The 21,030-nt window shown below is 40.0% G+C and overlaps 1 protein-coding gene and 1 long non-coding RNA gene across 4 annotated transcripts; one reads left to right on the top strand and one right to left on the bottom strand.

Annotated features, from left to right (window-relative positions):
• The first annotated feature begins 6,582 nt into the window (after positions 1-6,582).
• On the top strand, positions 6,583-10,322 carry nkx2.2a (NK2 homeobox 2a). Of its 3 annotated transcripts, XM_037242079.1 has the most exons (4): positions 6,644-6,717; positions 8,386-8,428; positions 8,712-8,979; positions 9,291-10,322. In XM_037242079.1, exons 1-4 carry the CDS (start codon positions 6,677-6,679, stop codon positions 9,872-9,874), a joined length of 936 nt encoding a protein of 311 aa, XP_037097974.1. In that variant the 5' UTR covers positions 6,644-6,676; the 3' UTR covers positions 9,875-10,322. The 3 variants fall into 3 exon arrangements, with proteins under 3 accessions (XP_037097972.1, XP_037097975.1, XP_037097974.1); XM_037242077.1 differs by lacking the exon at positions 8,386-8,428 and having other exon boundaries at positions 6,583-6,717; XM_037242080.1 differs by lacking the exon at positions 8,386-8,428 and having other exon boundaries at positions 6,620-6,717; positions 9,318-10,322.
• Positions 7,290-8,641, bottom strand: LOC119116592. The gene is made up of 2 exons (XR_005096295.1): positions 8,406-8,641; positions 7,290-7,610 (listed from the first exon to the last, which is right to left on the bottom strand). It is a non-coding gene; the product is annotated as an uncharacterized LOC119116592 (long non-coding RNA).
• Positions 10,323-21,030: the final 10,708 nt, after the last annotated feature.

Raw genomic sequence — 21,030 nt, 5'->3', positions numbered from 1 at the left:
AAATGATATGATATGATATGATATGATATGATATTATAAAAAAAGTACTACTTAAAAACAATCTAAGAATAATGGCCTAGTCCAGGGGTCACCAACATGGACACCAAGAACCATATAAGTAGCCAGCGGGCCTGTTTTAAAAGTACCTCACCAGTGATGGGACATTCTGATTTTCAAGTAATGTTGTAGAAGTGATCATTTCAAAATGAAAACAATGGCAGACATTGTAGCAATAAAGTTACATATTAAGTAGGTTTGAAAATGTCCTCATTATTATTCAATGTTTAATTACTTAATTCCTGGATGCTGGGTTTGTAATCTTGCTTTCCAAATATCAATCAAAATACATTAAAATACACAATATAATATGATATAGAGAAACTTTTGGTGGTAAGCACAGCAAGGTCTCATTTCTTGTTGGTTACAAAACATTCTGCAGTAATTTTAAGGCAATCCTTTTTACACGTTTCTTGGGTCTGAAACTCAAAGCTTCACCTCCCTCCAAATGTTTTCTTTTGAGTTGCCGTCTTGCGATTGACTCGGCCACTCTTTGACCTTATTATGGACATATAATTTAGGTCAGTGTCAGATGACTCAACTTTCGTGTTCTTGCTGAGCAAAGGAGGTTTTCATCTGAGATTTTACAGTGCACGCCTCCATTCAAAGCAGCAATGTAGGCCAGTAACCTTCAGAGACAAAAAATGCCCGAAAAATGTTTTCAACTCCATGTCTGACAGGGGCGATGGGTCATACTTAGAACTTTACATCTTCCAACCCTGAGGGCAGAATTCTGGCTGAGTAGTCAGTAATCAAACACTATTTCACTCAACATTTTATAACTTTTATATTGTGTTTGAAATGCCTTTGTCATAATAGTCAGTCAATTACCGTAGTGAATTTTAAAAACACATGAATATTTGAGATTTTATTTATTTATTTATTTATTTATTTAGTCAGAGGTCTGCACTCTATTTAGTTTTGTATTTATTAGTTTATTTATTAGTTTATTATAAGGATGATCAGGTTGTACATGCATGCCTTGTGCTAAAAAAAAAGAAATGGAGTTAAAAGATGGTTATGTCAAGTGCAAAACTCACATACTAAATAAAATGATTTGGTTAGGGTTAGTTTCTTGAGTCCACTGAAGCGATTCCATTTTACAGTTCACGCCACTTTGAGACAGCTCATTCCATCTCTATCAATTTCACCTCTCCAGCTTATAACGGTTCAAAAATGTTAAGATCTACATACTCCAGAGGTCCTTGCATTCACAACACGAATGTTGTTATGTAAGCCATGCAAATACTCAAATGATGTGAAGCATTTCTTCGCCAACAGCTCATCTCCTCCGCAATGCTCTTGAAAGACTAAAAGCATTCATTCTCACACTCCAAGCGTTCGTATTTGAGAAGAAAAATCGCCAAAGCTTTCATACAAATACCATCGGCTATCAGCGTGTTTAAGACTCCACCACACAAGTGAGCCCTCAGGTTTAATTAAACTTTGTAAAAAGTGTATCATCCATGAAAACCTGTGCCAGTTTCCTTGAGAAGCTCTCCCACTTTCTTCTCGAGTGGTCGATACATTAAAACTTGAACTGATTGATTTCAGAAAGCCGTGCCACCGGTGTCCTCACGCAGCCATTAACAACATTTGAAGTATGGTCATCATCGAGCTTAAGGCCGGGGATTGATAATAGCTTGACCGACGGGGCCTATCTTACCCATCCCTTTTCAGGAGGTCTTGTATTTAACACCCAGAGCACTTGTGGCGAATCTCAAACAACACAAGAGTATTCTCAGAGCGGCTGAGTGGGAAGCTTCTTTCTCATTGGTGTGAACCCCATGAATACATTCCATTTCTAACTAACTACTCTGCCATAATGTGGAATTTCAAACGAGGTATGAGGCCAATTTATTTATTTGTATTCTCCGGGTCTTGGCGACACCCTTGAACACAGCGATGGCTGGGAGGATAATCTCACTCTTTCATCAACAAAGTGGTGCTGCACAAAACCGCATCAGCCACGTATTCACCATTGATTGATGGTCACTCCTGCAACACCAGGCAACGCTGTTATTATCATGCACGGATTCCAGACTCCCCACAATAAAATCATAGTCGTGATTTAGCTTCTACACCCCCAAAGGTGTCATAATAGCACGCCCGATGTTTGCCTTGTATTGCTTTCTTCCTCGACAATTAGCCGTGTCCTCTTGTGAGCTTCTATACATGCAGGGGTTGATGTTGTGTATGCTAAAATTAAAGTGCAGATAGGCAGTTAGATGGAATTCATAAATTTGATAATTTAACATGAATTTGAATGTGACCACCATTTTAAGTGTCTTTTATGAACGCCAAATAAATTGCGGCTGTTCTAGTAGGCTTTTTTTTTGGACATTTTTGTAGTCCAATCTAGAGCGCAAGTCAAGCTCTATTGCTTCTACAACTTCTTTTTCTTCAAGGGTGTCAGTCAGGATAAGGATACAAAAGAATTTCTAAGTACCGTAATTTTCGGACTATAAGTCGCACCGGAGTATAAGTCGCACCAGCCATAAAATGCCCAAAAATGTGAAAAAAAACATATATAAGTCGCTCCGGAGTATAAGTCGCATTTTGGGGGGCAATTTATTCGACAAAATCCAACACCAAGAACAGACATGAACGAGCAACAACAGGCTAAACGATACGGTATGCTAACGTGACAAACACAAACGAGGAGCTGAGAACGGGCCTAACGTAACATTCAGTTATTTAAAAAAACGATTACATAAATAACACGTTTATAAAACCATCTGTGTCACTCCAATTCATTAAATCCATCGATCGTCCTTTGTCAACAATGCCGTGTGCCGCGCCGCAGTTCAAATTATTCCACAGGCCCATACAACGATATATAAACTATATTTTAAATAACTATCACATAAACAACAATATTATCAATTATTTATTATTATCATTCAATCCATCGATCAAATTTCTCGTCCTTTATGTCATCCTGGTGACAGAGGACATGTCCAGAGGATATGGCGCTTTAAAGTGTTAATTACTTTATTTGATTTTTTCTCTCTATTTTTCATGTTTTGAATATGTTCAAGATAAAGATATCAAAGCATGTGAAGTGATCAACTATACTAAAAATAACATGTGAAGTGGTCAACTATACTTGTAAGTGATGTGTTAATGATCAAGTAAAAATTTGTGAAAAAAAAACATATAAGTCGCTCCTGAGTATAAGTCGCCCCCCCCACCCAAACTATGAAAAAAAACGCGACTTATAGTCCGAAAATAAGTAATTTCCAGGTGGAAAAGTAACATTACCAAGAACTGAGCAATGAGAGAAGCAACAAGCTTTGAAGCAAACTAAAATAGCAAAGTCACTTTTATAAACTTCAACTTCAGAGTTAAAATAAAGAAAATCTACAATTTGTTATATTTAAAACCATCTGATGAACTTTCTTTTCTACCTTTAACCAACATGAAAACATTGCAGTGTATCAATATGCAACACTTTATTTTTATGGCTCTCTGCAAGTGTTTACATTTCCAAATGTACCCTGCAACAACATTCCTAGGAAATCACAACACCGCATCACTTGGTAATCATATTTGAAAACAGCCCCGTGGACGCCATATTTATATCCTTCTGCATCAGTGCATATCCATGACTATCAAGGTTAGACTGTAGTCAACCACATTGATTATTTATATTTTCACCATTATGAAACTTTACGTTTTAATAATACATTAAGTTTTTATTGATTTTGCATTGTTTGTCATTGTTGTTGTTGATGTCATCATCATCATCATCATCATGATGAAGGCGACATTTTGGCAGTTTAGGCTCTTTGGCATGGGTTGATCTGTACGCTGAAAGCCAGAGTGGGTCCACAAAGGGGATTGTGAATTGGTGTGTCTGTGGGCTAGTCATCATCAATCATTGTATCAGGGTATCTAATGTAAACGTGGCTGCGTGCTGGATAACATGCCACATCTGCTCTTCTCTCAGTGTTGCTTCTTGGTTACCAAACCATTTATTAGAGAGCCCTACGTGGGGAATACTGTGAAGATCAACCTGCAACCCTTATCTCCTTAACTGTAACATTATTCACTAACATTATAGTCCACAACGGTTGCAGATGGCAGGAAAAGAACGGAAAGAAAACCAAAAGTGCACGCAGGGTTGATCCACGCGCTGCTGTGTTTGCGCTCCAGTCCGGTTTATGGCCCGATGAACATATGGCCAATATTTTGTCTCACGTCATAGAAGGGAAGACAAACATTGTGCAATGCAAAGGAGTTAGCGAGAGCAGAACCTCTTGGCCAGCTATGCAAACGCTCTCGGACAATACGAGAAGAGGAGCACTTGCTTTCAGGGTATATAAAGCACATCAGGCTTATCTGTGCACGCACTCCTCACTCTCATTTGGAGATATTTCATGAACCCCACACGCTCGGCCACGACTTCGCCGACCAGCCTCCCACTGGTGTACGAGGTAAGCCCACGACAAGCTTTTGTTTCGCTGATGGGCCTGCATGCGTGGAAGTGGTCGTCACGTGAGTGTGGACAGGGCACACGAGCATACTAGGTGTGCATCATAACAGAAATATATATTTTTTTCCAATTACAAAAACTCACCTGCAACATGTATGACAAGATGTCAAAATACAAATATTAAATTCGGAGTGTGTATATATTTGACTTCATAAATTGGGGTTACAATTATTAATTAGTCATCCCGAGTTGTAATTTTTTGGAAGCCGTCTGTGGGTACCCCCTGTTGTTTCCTAAAAGTACCGGTAGGGACCGCTAGAGCTCTACAGATGTCAACAGATGTTCACGTTATTGTGACACTCACTAAACAGGCTGTCTGAGAGGAGGGAGGACACGTTTCTATATGAGCGTGACAGATTGTGTTTATTTCTTTACTTGCTTATGTGCACTGTGCACTTACACTCAATTCTAATCACGTTGACTGATTTTTGGAGACAAACCCCACCGATTCAAACCATTTATGCGCGATACAATTGTCCCTCAAAAATGTGAGGATTTTAGCAATTCGTCCTGCATACGTAAATGACAGTGCGTGTATGGCATGAAATCCACCGTTACAAATGAACTGGTGCTTTAACAACTGAAGTCATTCTCAGGGGGCATGGACGCGCCGCTTTAATCTCACCGTGACATGTTTAATTATCACACCAATAGAGACGAATAAAGGTTTTCCCTTTTGCCTGGAAGTGTTGGATTCTGCGTTTGGGTGGAGAAAAAAAAAATCTTCCCTCGAGGCGCATGTCCGCAGGCCACGGCTTAGCCACCCTTTAAATAAACCGCAACGGCTTTACCTGAATATTAGATGTAGTCTTTAATCATAGAAGAGGGAAATCGGGTTTGTCACATTTATCACGGGTGCCCGAGGCGGGAGTGGTCACCTTTATCAAAGCTTAACTCTCTTCCCGAGGCGGCCAAATACGCTGAATTTTGGCGATTAAAAAGAAGGGAGGACGATCAACATCATTATGGATCCTCCTGCGGCATTCTTATTTGTGCATTCAATCGAAAGATGTATTTAATCAAGAATATAAAAAGCTTTTCTTCTGTTATAACGGAACCAATTGTGGGCATGAATTTTTAGGAGGGATTGTAATAAATTACGCGAGATGTTTGGGGAGAATCGTGCAAAAAAAAAAGCTTGACTGATTCACTTTTGCTGATAAAGTGAACGTGAAAAGTAACTTTTGCTCAGTTAATATATGGTAATTCTACAAATGTGCGTCTATAGCCTATTTCGGGTCATACGAGCTCTATTCGTCTGACGAAAAAAAATTGAAAAAACATGTATTCTTTTCATGTGTCGTCAGAAGGTGTTGCACAAATAAGAGGCTGATGAACTGCAGTCATGCACTTCTGTTTTGTCCCTTAAATGCCCTGGTCAATGTGTGCATCTGCAGCTTGGAGGCCTTCCTTTATCTCTCTGTCTCATACGCGCGCACATGCACACACGCGCACGCTAACGTGCGCACGGACACAACGCGCACGCACACACACGCATACACACGATGCCAAAACATGTATTTATTTATTTATTTATTTAATCAATGTCAATCTAATCCATCAAACTGGCAAAAATATTTTAAACAATTGATTTTCAATGCAGATTAATTATGCGGCAATAATAATAATAATAATAATAATAAAAGAGAATAGTTCAGTGAGTCAGTGTGTAAGTGTTTGAACGCGCAGTTAAAGTAAACAGGTAAACACAGCCAGATAGTCTTTCCAAGAGGATAAGTCCACTTAGCTTGCATGTGCACTTTTACCTCATCCTGCACAACCCTCACGAGACTGATCAAACATGCACCACCCCTCCACCCCCATCCCAAAAAAAGTGTCCTAGTCCGGTCTGCAGCAACTACTTTTGACACCCTCTTGTCACGGTGCCATACACACAAAAGCAAAGCTCCGTGACATGGGCCGATAAGCCTCCGTGGTCTAAACACAGTCTGATCTGGCTCAGCTCACTTTTTGGGGTTAAATGAGTAACAGTCAAATGACGCCCTGCAAGGGCCCGGTGTGCTTCCTGATGAGGTTGCAGCTGCTCGCGCGGGCCCTTCCTTGGTGCTGCCAAAATGTCTCTCTGGGTGTCTGCTGTGCGCACTCTGTGTCCCCTGTCACATGTCGGATTTAGCTGGGTGCAGCATTACTTGGTGGATCAGGTCAGTAACCTCTCTCTCCCTTGTTGGGGCCTAAGAACCGGCTCCGGTCTTTCCATAGAACCTGCTCAACTGAATGGAGCCTTTGTGGGATGCTGAGACGTGAGATTAATTCTACCACATTTTGTGGAAAATAGCTAAGGTCTAAAATACAGAGGAATCAAATTTGAAAATAATCGAAACATAAATGATGTAGCTCAATAAATAATGCGTACACAATAAAACAAGAATACTGTCGAAATGTTATTGATTATTATTATTATTTATTTATTATTATTATTATTATTATGATTATTATTATTATTATTATTGTGTTAATGATCACAATATTAATGTTCAACAAAATGTTGAAAAAATTGAATACTGATGAATGACGCAAATAATGATGTTTGCATGTAAGTAGATTGTGTGTCGAACAGTACCCGCCCATAAGTTTTCACAAGTTTCCTGTTGTGTGTGCGCGCGCGCGGCCGTGCGTGTGCGCGCGCCCTGGATGACTTGCCTTAATACTGTGCAAGGATCCAGGGATTGAATGAAGAGATAGTCCATTGAAAGCAGTTGAATGCCATGACAACTAGGAACAAGCTCAGATTTATTCCAAACAGTTAGAAAGCATTGTGCGCGGGGCGTCAATCATCTATTATTTGGGGGTCCGAAATAAATGCAAAAACTGCAGCGGCACAAAAGCTTCCAACAGGAGCCGGACATTTGTCTACATTTCCCCCATTGTCTGCAGCTTAGCAATCGGTTTGTATTTGTGTTTGCCCGGGTCCGACCACCCAGGATGCGGCCGGGGACTTGGTGAAAACGTGAAACATTGTCACCCACATCACATACTGGATAGCGGGCAGAGGGAGGAGAGCGGCGGGCAGAGGGAGGAGAGCGGCAGGCAAAGTCTTGAAGGAGAGAAAAATAAAGTATAAGCAACAATGATAGCGGGCTTGGAGCGCTGTAAAAGAGGCTTTATACGCACTCAAAACAAATATTAGGATATGGTGCCAAGATGAGAGTGGCACCGGATTGAACAGGTTGATTTAGTCATTTAAAAAAAAATCTGAACACTAAGGATTTTTCTTCAAACTGCGTGTACAAGTTAATAATAGTAAATATATTAATATTGCAACGTTATTATGATTGCAACATTATTATTATTATTATTATTATTATTAATCAGCTAATTATATTATACAATAGGTCCACTATTTGAAACGGAATAAACAAAGCCCTGCTTCAACCTCTTGTCCTTAAGCTCCGGCCAAAATATTGACTCAGAAGGTTTACATAAATTACCCCTACATGTTTGGACAAAACCAAACTGCGTTACAGAAACGAAAATGAGTAAAATGTTTAAAAAACGACAAATGTTTTGTTTGCGTAAGGAACTATTGCGAATATTTCGTTTAAAGTGCGCCTTCTTTAAACAGTAACTGTGAGTCTAGCTACTTGGAGTTTCTTTGTATGTAAATAGGGAGTAGAAAAGGCCCTCCCAGTCTTTGTAATTAATTGACACGTTATACCACTCATCATACTCTGAAGCACCAATGGTAGATGCTCGGATCTCCCCAAAACCCACAATTTCACATCTGCAAACACTGTCTTCATCCACTTGACTCCTAAGACCCGCCCACACGTGGCCAACCTTTCGCGTGTTTTAATGCTTTTTCACTGCAGGTTCATGTGTGCAGACCAACCTTATATGGACGCATCGGACAAGGTAATGGCTTATTTGCCTCCTGCACCCAGCACCGGCACTGTATCCATGAGCCGCGCATAGCACTTGAGCCACTTTGGCATCCCTCCCTGGACCCCTCGGAGACCGAACCAGAGCTACTTCGGCTGCAGGCGATGCTCGCCCACAGCGGCTCCTCTCCATAGCCTCGACTCTCCTTTCCCCTTCCCAATATCAGCTTCTCCTTCTCTCCCTGTGTGTGTCCCCCTCAAACAGCGACAGAAAGGTGCTGGTGCTGCAACTTTTTTTTTTTGTCGCCCCCCACCAGAATATGTCGTTGACCAACACAAAGACGGGCTTCTCTGTTAAGGACATTTTGGACCTTCCGGACACGAATGACGAAGAGGGATCTATCACCGGAGCGGAGGACGACACGGAGGGCTCAGAGAGCACGTCCACGACGAAAAGCACGGGAGTTTTGGTGAAAAGTCCCCTGGAAAACGCGCAGAACCTGCCTTTAAAGAACCCATTTTACGACACTAGTGACAATCCGTACACGCGATGGCTCGCCACCACGGACAGTATTCAATATTCATGTAAGTAGATGCTCATCATCTTTAAGAACTGTCATACTTGCGATGTAGCCATGAAAGATTTTTATTTGGATGCACCGAGGCGTTGTAGCTCAACAAATGGTGCTTTCGACTACGAGGCTTATTTGAAATTTGATGTGGATGGTGTTCTGGGAGACTTCCAGGCACACAATGCACATTTGAACGCGCTTCACTGACTCCCCCGGTTATTTTTGGGTGCTGTCGCTGTTTGTTGAAATATCTACTTTTTGTGATGACGCATGCATGCAAGTGTGAAGTGTCTTCTTTTGGAACCGGACATAACATTTTGACAGTGTTCCTCCCGTTTCTCGCCGCCGCAGTGCACGGCCTCTCCGCCGGCTCCCAGGACTCCGCCAAGTCCCCGGAGCCGTCCGCAGACGACGAGTCGCCGGACAACGACAAGGAGACGTCCAGCAGCGGGGGGAGCGACTCGGGCAAGAAGCGCAAAAGGCGGGTGCTGTTCTCCAAGGCGCAGACCTACGAGCTGGAGCGCCGTTTCCGACAGCAGAGGTACCTGTCCGCCCCGGAGAGGGAGCACCTGGCCAGCCTGATCCGCCTCACTCCCACCCAAGTGAAGATCTGGTTCCAAAACCACCGGTACAAGATGAAGCGAGCCCGGGCTGAGAAAGGTATGGAAGTGAGCCACCTCCCTTCCCCCAGGCGAGTGGCCGTGCCCGTCTTAGTCAGGGACGGGAAGCCTTGTCACACCCTTAAAGCTCAGGACTTGGCGGCCACTTTTCAGGCCGGGATCCCCTTCACGGCGTACGGCGCGCAGTCGCTCCAACACATGCAGTACAACGCGCAATACGGCGCAGCGGCCACGCCGCACTTCCCCACGGCGCACCACTTGGTGCAAACGCAACAGTGGACTTGGTAAGGGGACGCGATAGACAGAGACTCGATTTTGGGAAGGCACACGATAGGCAGTTTCACTCCTCACGCAAAGAGAGGGGGAAACCTCACGCAAAGCCACTCACGAAAGACTTCATTTTTTCGCAGTCCACACAATATACGGTACCATTTTTATTCGGGGCTTACGTGTGCACCGTGTTTACATGTTTTCGTTAAGAGAACTGGCTCCAACCCCCTTTCCCAAATAGATTTTATCGAGAATGTCAATGCTCTTCTTGTGAACATTTTTTTTTTTGTAAAAGTATGTTGTGTGTTGGTTGTAGATATATATATTTTCTCTCCCCCCTTGCCCTCGTGTTATTCTCAGCACGTACGAACCACTTTATAATTATAGAAATGTTAATTTCTTGCTTCTTTTATGGACCGAAAAATATTTATGGCCACGAATAAACACTGGCAACTTTTCAAATTTCCTTATCATTCTGTTTTTATTTAAATGTAAATATTTGGTGCCTAAATGTTATCCTGTGCGTAAATTTGAGATTGCGCATTTAAATGTAAGTGTGGTAAACTTCCATTAAATTTCCTTATGCTACTTCCACGTTCGCCGAGAAAATGTAAATACCACAGCACTAAGAAAAAAAAAAAAAAAAAAAAAAAAAAGCCACTCTAAACGCGCAGAAAAAAACATTATTGTATAACAGAATAGAACTTGAGCCCTTAGTCTTTTCTGGTTAGGCAGATTTAATCCATGAGAATATTTCTTCTAAATCCAAGCGCCCTCACCAATAAAGCTTGAAGTCACTTGTGAAATGCATGGGACCAAAATCCACTCACTTAATAGAAGAGGGCTTTTCAACACAAGAAGCTTTTATGTCAAAAGCTCTCCTTTTTGTTGCATCTACAACCGGTCCCCCGGCCTCGTGCAAGCTGGAGCAAAAGTAGTTTAATGCAATAAACGTGGTGTTATCTTGTTAGACGCGTAACTTGCAAACAAGAGGAAGGAAATAATCGATAGACCCGCTGTCATCAGCAGGGTTGAGCCTCGTAATTGAATACATTCTATTTAAATATAAACCGCTTTAACAATTTATATATTCTGTCGCTGTCAGACACAATTGAACTTATTGTTACTCATTTAAGGTGCGCGCAGAACACGCACAAATGACCCCCATACACGGTGGATTATCTGACTCCAGTCAATATCTTGAGTAAATATGATAGCCTCGCAGAAAAAAAAAAAAAAGAAAAACCTCGCTGCATTTCGTTTGGCCCGTGAACACACACGCACGCACACAAAATATCCCAGCAGATGTTAAAGCCGCCCATATCATCACTGAACAAACAGCTAAATTGGACAGATTTGCTAATTATTTACAAAATGGTGTCTCAGGGGGGCTACTGCTTTTGGACCATGTGTTCGCACACCACGGGCTACATTGGAAGGTTAAATAATATGAATAATATATAATACAAGAAAAAAGTCACGTGTTGCCAGGGGATATTTAATATTATTTACAAGAGAATGACTATATAAAAAAGAGGCATTTTGCTGGACTCTATTATTGCACAATACAGTACAAGACCAAACCCGGAGACAAAAGGCCAGGTTCGATTCTGCTGCATGTTGGAGGCGTACATGTTACCAAGCAGCGGCGCAGGGATGCAGACAGTGAAGGGGGGGGGGGGGGGGGGGGGGGGGGGGGGGAAGACAGCGAGCCTGTCAGAGTTTGCCGGTGGTGTTCCGAGTCAGGGAGATGCATCTTTGGGCTTTTTGTGTCGCCTGTCACTCGATGTCATTGTGATCTTTTACTACACACGTCGTATCCCATATGGGCAGCTGTGCTCGGACAAGGAGAGCTGGTGGGGGGGGGAAAGGGATCCTTCACAAAACCCAAATTGTGTAAAGCTTTCAAACAAGCCATTGTTGTCTCTCCAAGAAAAACGAATTAAAAATTCGTGCTATATCTATTCTGGTCGGCCAAAAGAAGAAGCTCCATTCACAGATAACAGGGAGTCCTTCTTTCTTGATAGAGCTAAGCCAACAAGAGCCCTCTCATTTCTGCTCAGCCCCCATCCTCCTGTTTTCCAAAAGTGAAAGGCTGATTATTGTCTCTCGTCAAAAGCGTGCAGCTAACAGCGCGAAAACTATTTTTAAAACCGGACACAGTTCTTCCTTGTTTGCCTTCACTCTTCGTCGCGCGTATTTTCTCTCCCCCCCCCCCCCCCCCCCCCCTATCAATAACAACAATTCATTCAGTAATTTTTCTCCTGCTTATCGTCTTCACTTTTCGGGGGTCTGTGACGAGAAATTAAATTAAGTGCGTTAATATTATCTTCTGTCAGACATTATCCCAATGCGCATGGACAATATAGTTGTCAAGTGCATTTCGTGGTGATAAAAGCCCGAGGAAAAATATCATTAACGTATTTGCTATATAATTGATGTGAATTAACTGAAAAAAAAAAAAACGGCGAATATGATCCAGAAATATATCCTTTTTTTTAATGGTCGCGATAGTTTTGGAAAGTGCTGTGCTAAGCTGAATCTTAACATCCTACAATGTCTGCATTATTCTCCGCATTTTCTGCTACCCTATTGGAAACAGAATTCCTACCCTATTTTTATTCTATTTTATTATCTTTTCAGATCGTATTTCGTAAATTACAATTTCGATTTAACGTAGATTGCTTGACGAGATGTTCAACGACCCTCTTTAAATGTGCAGTTCAAACTGCGTGGATAACACTATTGTCCCCATGCACGAATACAATACTTGAGGAAATAACGCACTTGCAACACGGTGGATCTTCGTCATCCTGCCCATTTGAACCCCGACACAAATCTTTTTTCCCCCATGTCATGCACATCGCAAAATAAACGAGGATTTCAAAGCCATATGAAGCGGCGCTTTTTTTTTTTTCATTTAAAGGAAGCTATCTAGGTTTTATTGCTTAAAGGAGATCCAGATTAGATTCGCCACAGTGCTGATATTAAAAGAGAGGGAGTGATGGAGGGCGGAGGCGCCACAAGAGGGAACTAAGTTGTTGCGCGCAAATGCCGCAAGATGGAACCAGAGGTCTTTAGTTTGGTTACCCATGTCTGTCTTATACCACTTATAATGCTAAGGTTTATCTAAATATAACTATTTATCTGTATTATTGTTGTTTATTAATATATGTATTTTTAAATAAAAAAAATACTATTATGGTGTATTATAGGGTGCAAATATTAGTCTGCAAGAAATTATCACTATCGCTTGAAGAGATGAGACAGCGAGAACAGTGAACAGACTTGTAAGCTTCCACAGTGTGGCGCAATAGGATAGGGGGACAAAAAATGGTTCAGCTTATTACGCTCCAGTGAAAGTGAACAATGGCGTTGAAGTGTGGTCCTCCATGGGAAGTCTTCACTCAGCCGGAATCCATTCCAACAAAGAGCGATTGAGTCAAATATCCACAGCAATGCGCGTGAAGGATACTTGTCATCTTTTATTTCCATCATATATCTTTGAAAACAAACGGATTTAAATCCGGAATATTAAATATATCGTGGTAAAATGTCAAATTAAAACTGCTATTTTGCTACCGAGATATTTGTTTTTGTGAGCAGGTACCGACAGGGGGCCTCGTTGAGTTAAAAGATGCAAGCGCAGGGAGGGTGCATGCAGAGACTCCAATATGATGAAAAGAAGCTGCAAAGTCTTTATCTGCAAACGTTCAAAGTTCATTGAGGTCAATCAAGAGTGAATAAATATTGAAACTCCTCAAAACTGAGGGGAGAGACATGTAACATTTCACAATCTGGTCCAGGGTTTCCTCTTGTTTGAATGATGAATAAATATGGAAAAACTCAATGTGACTTTTCGAAGTACTGGAGATGGTGCACAAGTGTCTTCGGGAGGAACACATCATGTCTCCATACAAAGCAGAATGTGGGCGAAAATGTCAACAGTAGGGTCTTTGGATCGACTGCTACATGATGAATACCCACGATGACTTCTGAAACGTCAAGCAAGGAGGAACCCAGACCTGCAGGTTGCAGCTAATGTGGCGCCTTTGGCAATATTTTTGAGACTTCTACAATCTACATTACCTCTACATAAATCACATTTTTTAATCAATGTCTTTAAATTCTAAGCCACGTCGCCCGATTTAGAATATATAATAAAATGTAAACTAGTTAAGAAATATATTATTTAAAATGCAAAAAACAACAACACCAACAGTCTTAATGTTTTATTCTATTTTAATGTTTTTCTTGCATTTATATGTCGATCAAAGAAGTAGTAATCTACAGTATAATATGAAATGTGGGAGTGCTATGGAGTATTATTGAAAATAATAATGTGACTCTTTAACACGGATGGATAGAGTTCACATATACCCACGAACAACTGGTGAAAAATCTGATAAAGGGGTGAAAAATCAATGGTATTTCAATTGCAGCAAAAAATGTTGTCATGCAGATCCAAATGTAAGAATAACAAAGAGTATAGAGAATACGCAGAGCATGCCACGAAGCTACAGAATTATAAAACTATTTAATAACTTGCATAGTATGTTGAGATGCAAATCTCAGTGTCAAGGTATTCACACTGCAGTGTAAATAATTGATATTATGATTGTAGAAAATTAATTGGATATGGCTTTCCATTTAAAGTTGTGCTATATTTTCAATTTAACAATAGTAACTACGTTTAACACCATAATTATGTTAAATATGATGCTGAAACATCAACCACGAAGGGTACAAATATTGTTTAGATCTATTGCTTGACTTAAAATGATTCCAGCCTCTCAACAGTAAATGTTTTCTTATTTCTGCAATGCTTCATGAAAGTGGACTGACTGATAATATTTTGTGTTTAATAAAAAAAAAAGACATTTTCAAACTTCTACATTTACTGTGGAAAAAAGTGATGAACATTTTCCCCTATTTTCCAACGTTACATTCTCAACCATGTGAATCATAGTTAATGAAAATAAATAATAGTCAGTAGTCATCTATTATGAAAATGATCATGTGCAGCCGTAGGATAATTAACCTGTGGTTGACATGTTGAACCTGAAGCAACCTTAGAAGTGTGCATCAACTAGTAGCCCTTTTCATTAATAGATAATAATCAAAGAGTAGCACTCCGCTTTAAAAAGGTTTATGAGTAATATTGCTTGCATTGTTGTTTATTCCTTGTATTTAATCATTAGACATAATGAATAATACTGAATAAAGTCAACAGGTTAATAAAGAGTATCATCCCAAAATTTGGATATTTTGGGGAAAAGATTTCCCTCCATCCATTTTCTGTACCGTTTGTCCCCACGGGGCGTCGCGGGCGCACTGGAGCCTATCCCAGCTGACTTCGGGCAGTCGGCAGCATACACCCAAAACTGGTCGCCAGCCAATCGCAGGGCACACAGAGACAAATAACCATTCGCACTCACACTCAAACCTACGCGCAATCTGGAGTGGCCAATCAGCCTACCATGCATGCCTTTGGAATGTGGGACAAAACTGGAGTACCCAGAAAAACCCATGCAGGCACAGGGAGAACATGCAAACTCCAAAATTCCACACAGGAAGGCCGGAGCCGGAATGTGTGTGTTCATAATACTGTTAGCATTTGCACACTGAGTGGTTAACCCAGCACATATCAAGCAAATTTGACATATGAGGCATCTTGATAGCATTAATTTATAGCTACAAAAAGCGCAATCTCCACAAAGGCTAATAGAAGTATTTACTGCTCTACTTTCACCTCCTTGCAGAAAGCAAAAATATTACACTGCAATAGATGCTGATTGTGCAGTTCCTAGATGACAGCATTCTGAGGGATTGAGCTTTAAGTGCTGCACATGACTCGCAGCCAGTTTGGAGACAGTTTTGTGAAAACAGAGTGCATGTCAAGGTTCTTGACTTTGCTAAATGTTGAGATTAGAAAAACAGCAGAGTCTGCAAAGTGCACGGATATAGTCAAGTTGAAGACTAAGAGAGTTTTCTTCTCGGCAAATATATGTACTCCCTTACTTGTACTCTGATTAGAATAATTTCATACATGTGCCGTATGACATTAAAAATGAACATTAAAAATGTATCACATGAACAAACTGCAACCAGTGTGCAAGGTGTGCATTTAATCTACATTTACATTTCAAACACCTATTTAACACAGGGTGAAAGATTTTTTATTTCCCAATTTTATTGGATGGAGTAGTCCAAGTTAGTTTGAAAGGTTTATCACAGCTTCCAATTTTCCTGTGCTCCAAATACGTAGTATGTTAGAATTGAAAAGCTTTCATGTGTCCAAAATAAATGCTCATCCGAGATTCTACATATATTGTAGTAACTCAGTTTGCATGCTGTCTAATGGGGCTTCTTTAAAATTATAGCATTATCTTTTATCTCTTGTGCTACTGTAAATGCTTTGCATGCATTGTTGAAAGGTCCTTTACAATCAAACATCCTAGACTCGGACTCAGGTTACCAGATTTGAGTGTTCACGTTTCATTGAATGGATTGTCTCACCTTCTTCAGTGGAGCAATGTATGGTGCTTGACATGTTAGCATTGCAAACTCAGGGACGTCAGCCTGATTGTAAGTAGCTGTTCTACGTTTCCGACATCAGTAAGAATAAGGATCACGGAGGAATGATAACGATTGACCGAATGATTAACCCTCTGAAGACATACAAGGAGCACTGCCATCATATTTGATGTATATGTAGATTCACATATGAATGCCAAAGTATCTTCTTGTTCTTTTTCTTCTCATTCGCAGAATACAGAATGTCTTCCTGAACAAACATACCGTATTTTCCAGACTATAAGTCGCAGTTTTTTTCATATATTGCCGGGGAGCGCGACTTATACTCAGGAGCGACTTATACATTATATAATTTTACATTTTATTTTCACGCAAACCGCAAGAGGGCGCTCTAGGCCTGAGGAATAATTGGAACTGCAACTGACGATGAGTCTGACGTAAGCAACATACAAGAGGACGCGCCGCATCTTCTTCTTCCGGAGTTGGTGGAGTTATTTAAAAGTGACACAGAGGATGAAGGTTTCATTGGATTTAGTGATTTGGAGTGACACGGATGGTTTGGTAAACTTGTTAGCATGTTATTTATGCTATAGTTATTTGAAATCTTAGTAGTATATGTTAACATACCAGGCACATTCTCAGTTCGTTGTTTATGTGTCATGTAACGTTAGCATACCGTACAATTATTCAGCCTGTTGTTGCCTCTATTCTATTTTTATTTTAAATTGCCTTTCATGTCTGTTGTTGGTGTTGGATTATATCAAATAAATTTCTCCCGAAATTGCGACTTATATGTTTTTTTCCTGTTTATTATGCATTTTATGGCTGGTGCGACTTGTACTCCAGAGCGACTTATAGTCGGGAAAATACGGTAGTCTCTATAAGACTTAAAGGTAAGAAGACGCTCGCGCTTGAATGGTACAATTTCTTCACACAAGTACGCAAGATCAAGGGTGCAACAAGCTGGTCTTCAATTGCCCGTGTCATCTGCAAGGTTGACTACATCATCCGCAAGAGGTGATTTTGCAGTTTACCTGCCAATGTCATCCATGGACAGTTAAAAAATATTGGAAAAAAAATTCGGCGAAAAGGTGAATCACTGGATGCCGCACCGCAAGTACAAAGGAGGTTCACGTAAATGAATCGACATTCTCTGAAGGCCCTAACACAAATCGAAGCACTGACCTATACTTAAAGTATTGTATGAGGCATTTTTGTCTTTTTATGTTATTTTTGGATTGTTGTAATTTACAAGTACTCAAACTTCACATTTCAACTTAATTTGACCATTCAAATCGATAAAGCTACTCAACAATCAATACAAATGTCCATTTTCATACCATTTGCGTCTTGACCGTGAGCTGAGTGATGTTCTGTTGTTTGTTCCAGTGCTACCAAACATTTCTCCTTTGTTCATTGCTCTCCATGCCATGCAGGATAGTTCCAGGGCTCAAGGGTTGGACTGTTTCTGTCTGACAGTCTGATCTTTCTCTGCCCCCTGCAGGTTGGGAGGTTTGGAGCTGATTGCAAGTTGCCTGTTTCTGAGTGCCTGTTTGAGTGAATGTGGCTTTCACCTCTGAGTTGACATGACACCTACCGAACTCTTTTTTTGCTTTTGTATTATCAAGTGCAAGACACACGTTCCAACACTCCGTTTATCAGCCCCGGGAAGTGACTACATATGGTTTAGTCACTTTAAGTATAAACTATGATTTAATTTGATTATTCCCAGACGTCTATTCCCTTCAGTTGCATTTCTTGCATGAGCATATGTGGCTGGATTTCACTCTGTATGGACCCTATTTACATTTTCCATTACAAGTCTAATGCAAAGCATGTTTGTTTTCGCCAATTTTGGCAGCTTTTCAATGTTTTATGAAGAATCCGAGGGATTTAAGGAAATATCTTGAGCTATTTCCACCCAGTGGGAGTTATTTATACGTGCCTGTTCAGGAAATACTGTTCTGTTTCGATACCATGCGAATCACAGAGGTCCAATGCGTTACGTTTAGAAGCGATTAGTGCATATGATCATAAGACTACTATTTATTTGTAACGTACTAAATATATTAACTTATCAAGTCTGATCAAGTTATCTCAATTTTAGGGTGTTATCCAGTATCACATAATATTAATAATATTATCTATTGCTTGGATAAGAACATACAGTGTCAACACAGTGCTCAAGCACAGCGCCAAGGGTGGGCTTGAACGTCCTTGAACGTCCAATATGTGTGGGGGCTGAAAAAATACATATTTTCATTTCATTTTGTTTAATTTCACTTACTTAAGAGGTTCTCTCATTCATTCAATAAAAGTATGACACACACCACAAATATGCAGAAGGTGTTGAGTAAATATTTTTGATCGGCAAACTTGTTTGAACATATTTGCACAGTACGTTCCAAGGTTTTGATAAAATCCAAGCTAAATGCTAAAAACATAGCATTTGTTCCCATAATGCCCAGAGGTGTTGACTTGCGCATGGGCAATTAAAAAAAATCTCTCTGCTTTTAGCATTTAGCCTACTTGATACATACAGGTTCAAAGTTAAAATGAATAATTAAACATTGTTTATTAGTATTTGTTTTTTAGTTTTATATTAATGTCTGCAGTGCATGATTCCGATCTATTGTGTGCATTCTGAAATGTCCATTGCTGTTTCATGTCACAATCACAAATTTTGTACCGGTATTGGTATTGACTGCACACAGATGAATCCACGTCAAGAAATATTAAACTCATTATCATTATGCGACTGCCTTTCTAGGGATAATGTATATACAGGCAACATATTTGAAAACGGCATATACAATGCATGTCAGTGAGGTTACAACTTGAACTAGTAAAATGGCTGCAAGATGGCTGCAAGATTTACAGTTGACAGGAGATATTGTTGATGACAAATTTGCTAATATAAAACCTTTCCTCTTCTTTTTCTACAAACGTAGCGAAACTTGTGTTTGCTTTCTTAACTGAGTTGAAGTGGAGAGAGAGAGAGAGAGAGAGAGAGAGAGAGAGAGAGAGAGAGAGAGAGAGAGAGAGAGAGAGAGAGAGAGAGAGAGAGAGAGAGAGAGACCCCACCCCCCCGAACAGCGGGCATGGGTTTTCCCTACTATTTTGTGATGGTTGAAGAGAAGAGGCCAGCAAAGCATTTCAAGTGGCCGAGCAGCTAGTGTACTGATGAGCCAGACAAGATGGAATCAAGCCTCCTCAAAGATGGCCATGCACATGCAGCTGATATCCCACAAAAGCAAAAAGTGCTGCTGGAACAGTACATGACAAAAAAAGACAAATAAGAGAGTCTCAGATAGACTTGATGGAGGCAAGAAGTGAAACGAAGACGATTCAGTGCAATAGAAAGTGCAACTGCCATGATGGACAGTTCTTGAATTTACATTTAGAAGATAAGTAGTATTATGATGTGAATGTATTTCATTGGCTTTGCTTTTTACTCCAAATGCTGTAAAACTGAAGTACTAATGAAAGAAATCCCAACTATCATTGTTTAACTGCAAAAAAGTGATTTGACAAATGTATGTGTTACTACGCAACATTTTGTATGCACAGTACAAATAAAACATTCTCCAATACTATACTGATTAAACAGATAGAAAAATAACAATAAACCCACATTACTGGTAGTTGATACATAATGCATTTTATTCTTATTCGATTGTCAGTGACAACCAGTGAAAAACTGCAAGCTTTAAATCGCATAGCTAATGTTTTTAAAAGGTTGGCTTTTCTTTGGCAACAGACATTTTGAGTGTTATGTTCTAAATACTTTATAGTTTTAGAGACATTAAAAACACTCAAGAGAAATGATTTCCGAACTTTACTCAATTGGCAACCCACAAAACATGATTCATGGTGACCTTTTAGATGGGATAGAATTATTATTCAAGAAAAAACACCAAACAATTATCCAGAGCCAGTATACAATTCTAAATGTGTTTATTGTAGATATATTGGAAAACAATAAACATACATTTACGATAAAAAGGAAAAATATAATTTCTGCTATATAGAAAATTAATAAAAATTATAAATAAATACATAATAATTAAATCAAAAATAATGTGGCATTTCATTAGTAAAAACATGTTGGCAATTTTATCATATTATACAGTGTACATGTTAAATCCACAATAAAGCACATGCTTATTGGTTTTAAACTGACTGACACCGCTTTAGGAGCCTTTGCTGCTCAGTTGCGGGTTTACTCATTGAGAAGAAGCCCAATTATTCTGCCCATTTGATTTATTAAATTTATCGTCAGACTTTCTATTTCAAATGATATTACAGAAGTTTTGTACCTCTGTTAGGATCAATAGATTCAGAGAGGTCATTTTACGATGTGTTTATGTGAATTATAATGGGAGTCTGTCTTCCTGCATAAAAACACTCAAAAGAGAGGATAAACACAAGTGAAATAGGTCGCTTCTATATAGACACTGTCAAATCATTTTGAGATTCAATTCAAAACTGACAACCAAAGTGCTTGAAAAGTTTGGACATAAAGATAGAGGCCCAACTCTTGACTGCTGAAATAAAAACACAAATTAGCATCAAGGTACAACTGCACACAAGGAAACACTTGAGACAGATTGCAGCTGTTTGCATGCACTTCTGGT

This window comes from Syngnathus acus, chromosome 22 (genome assembly GCF_901709675.1).
Source record: "Syngnathus acus chromosome 22, fSynAcu1.2, whole genome shotgun sequence".
In the NCBI taxonomy this organism is placed as follows: Eukaryota; Metazoa; Chordata; class Actinopteri; order Syngnathiformes; family Syngnathidae; genus Syngnathus; species Syngnathus acus.
Note: the sequence above shows the minus strand (reverse complement) of the source record. Positions and strands in the feature narration are given on the sequence as shown.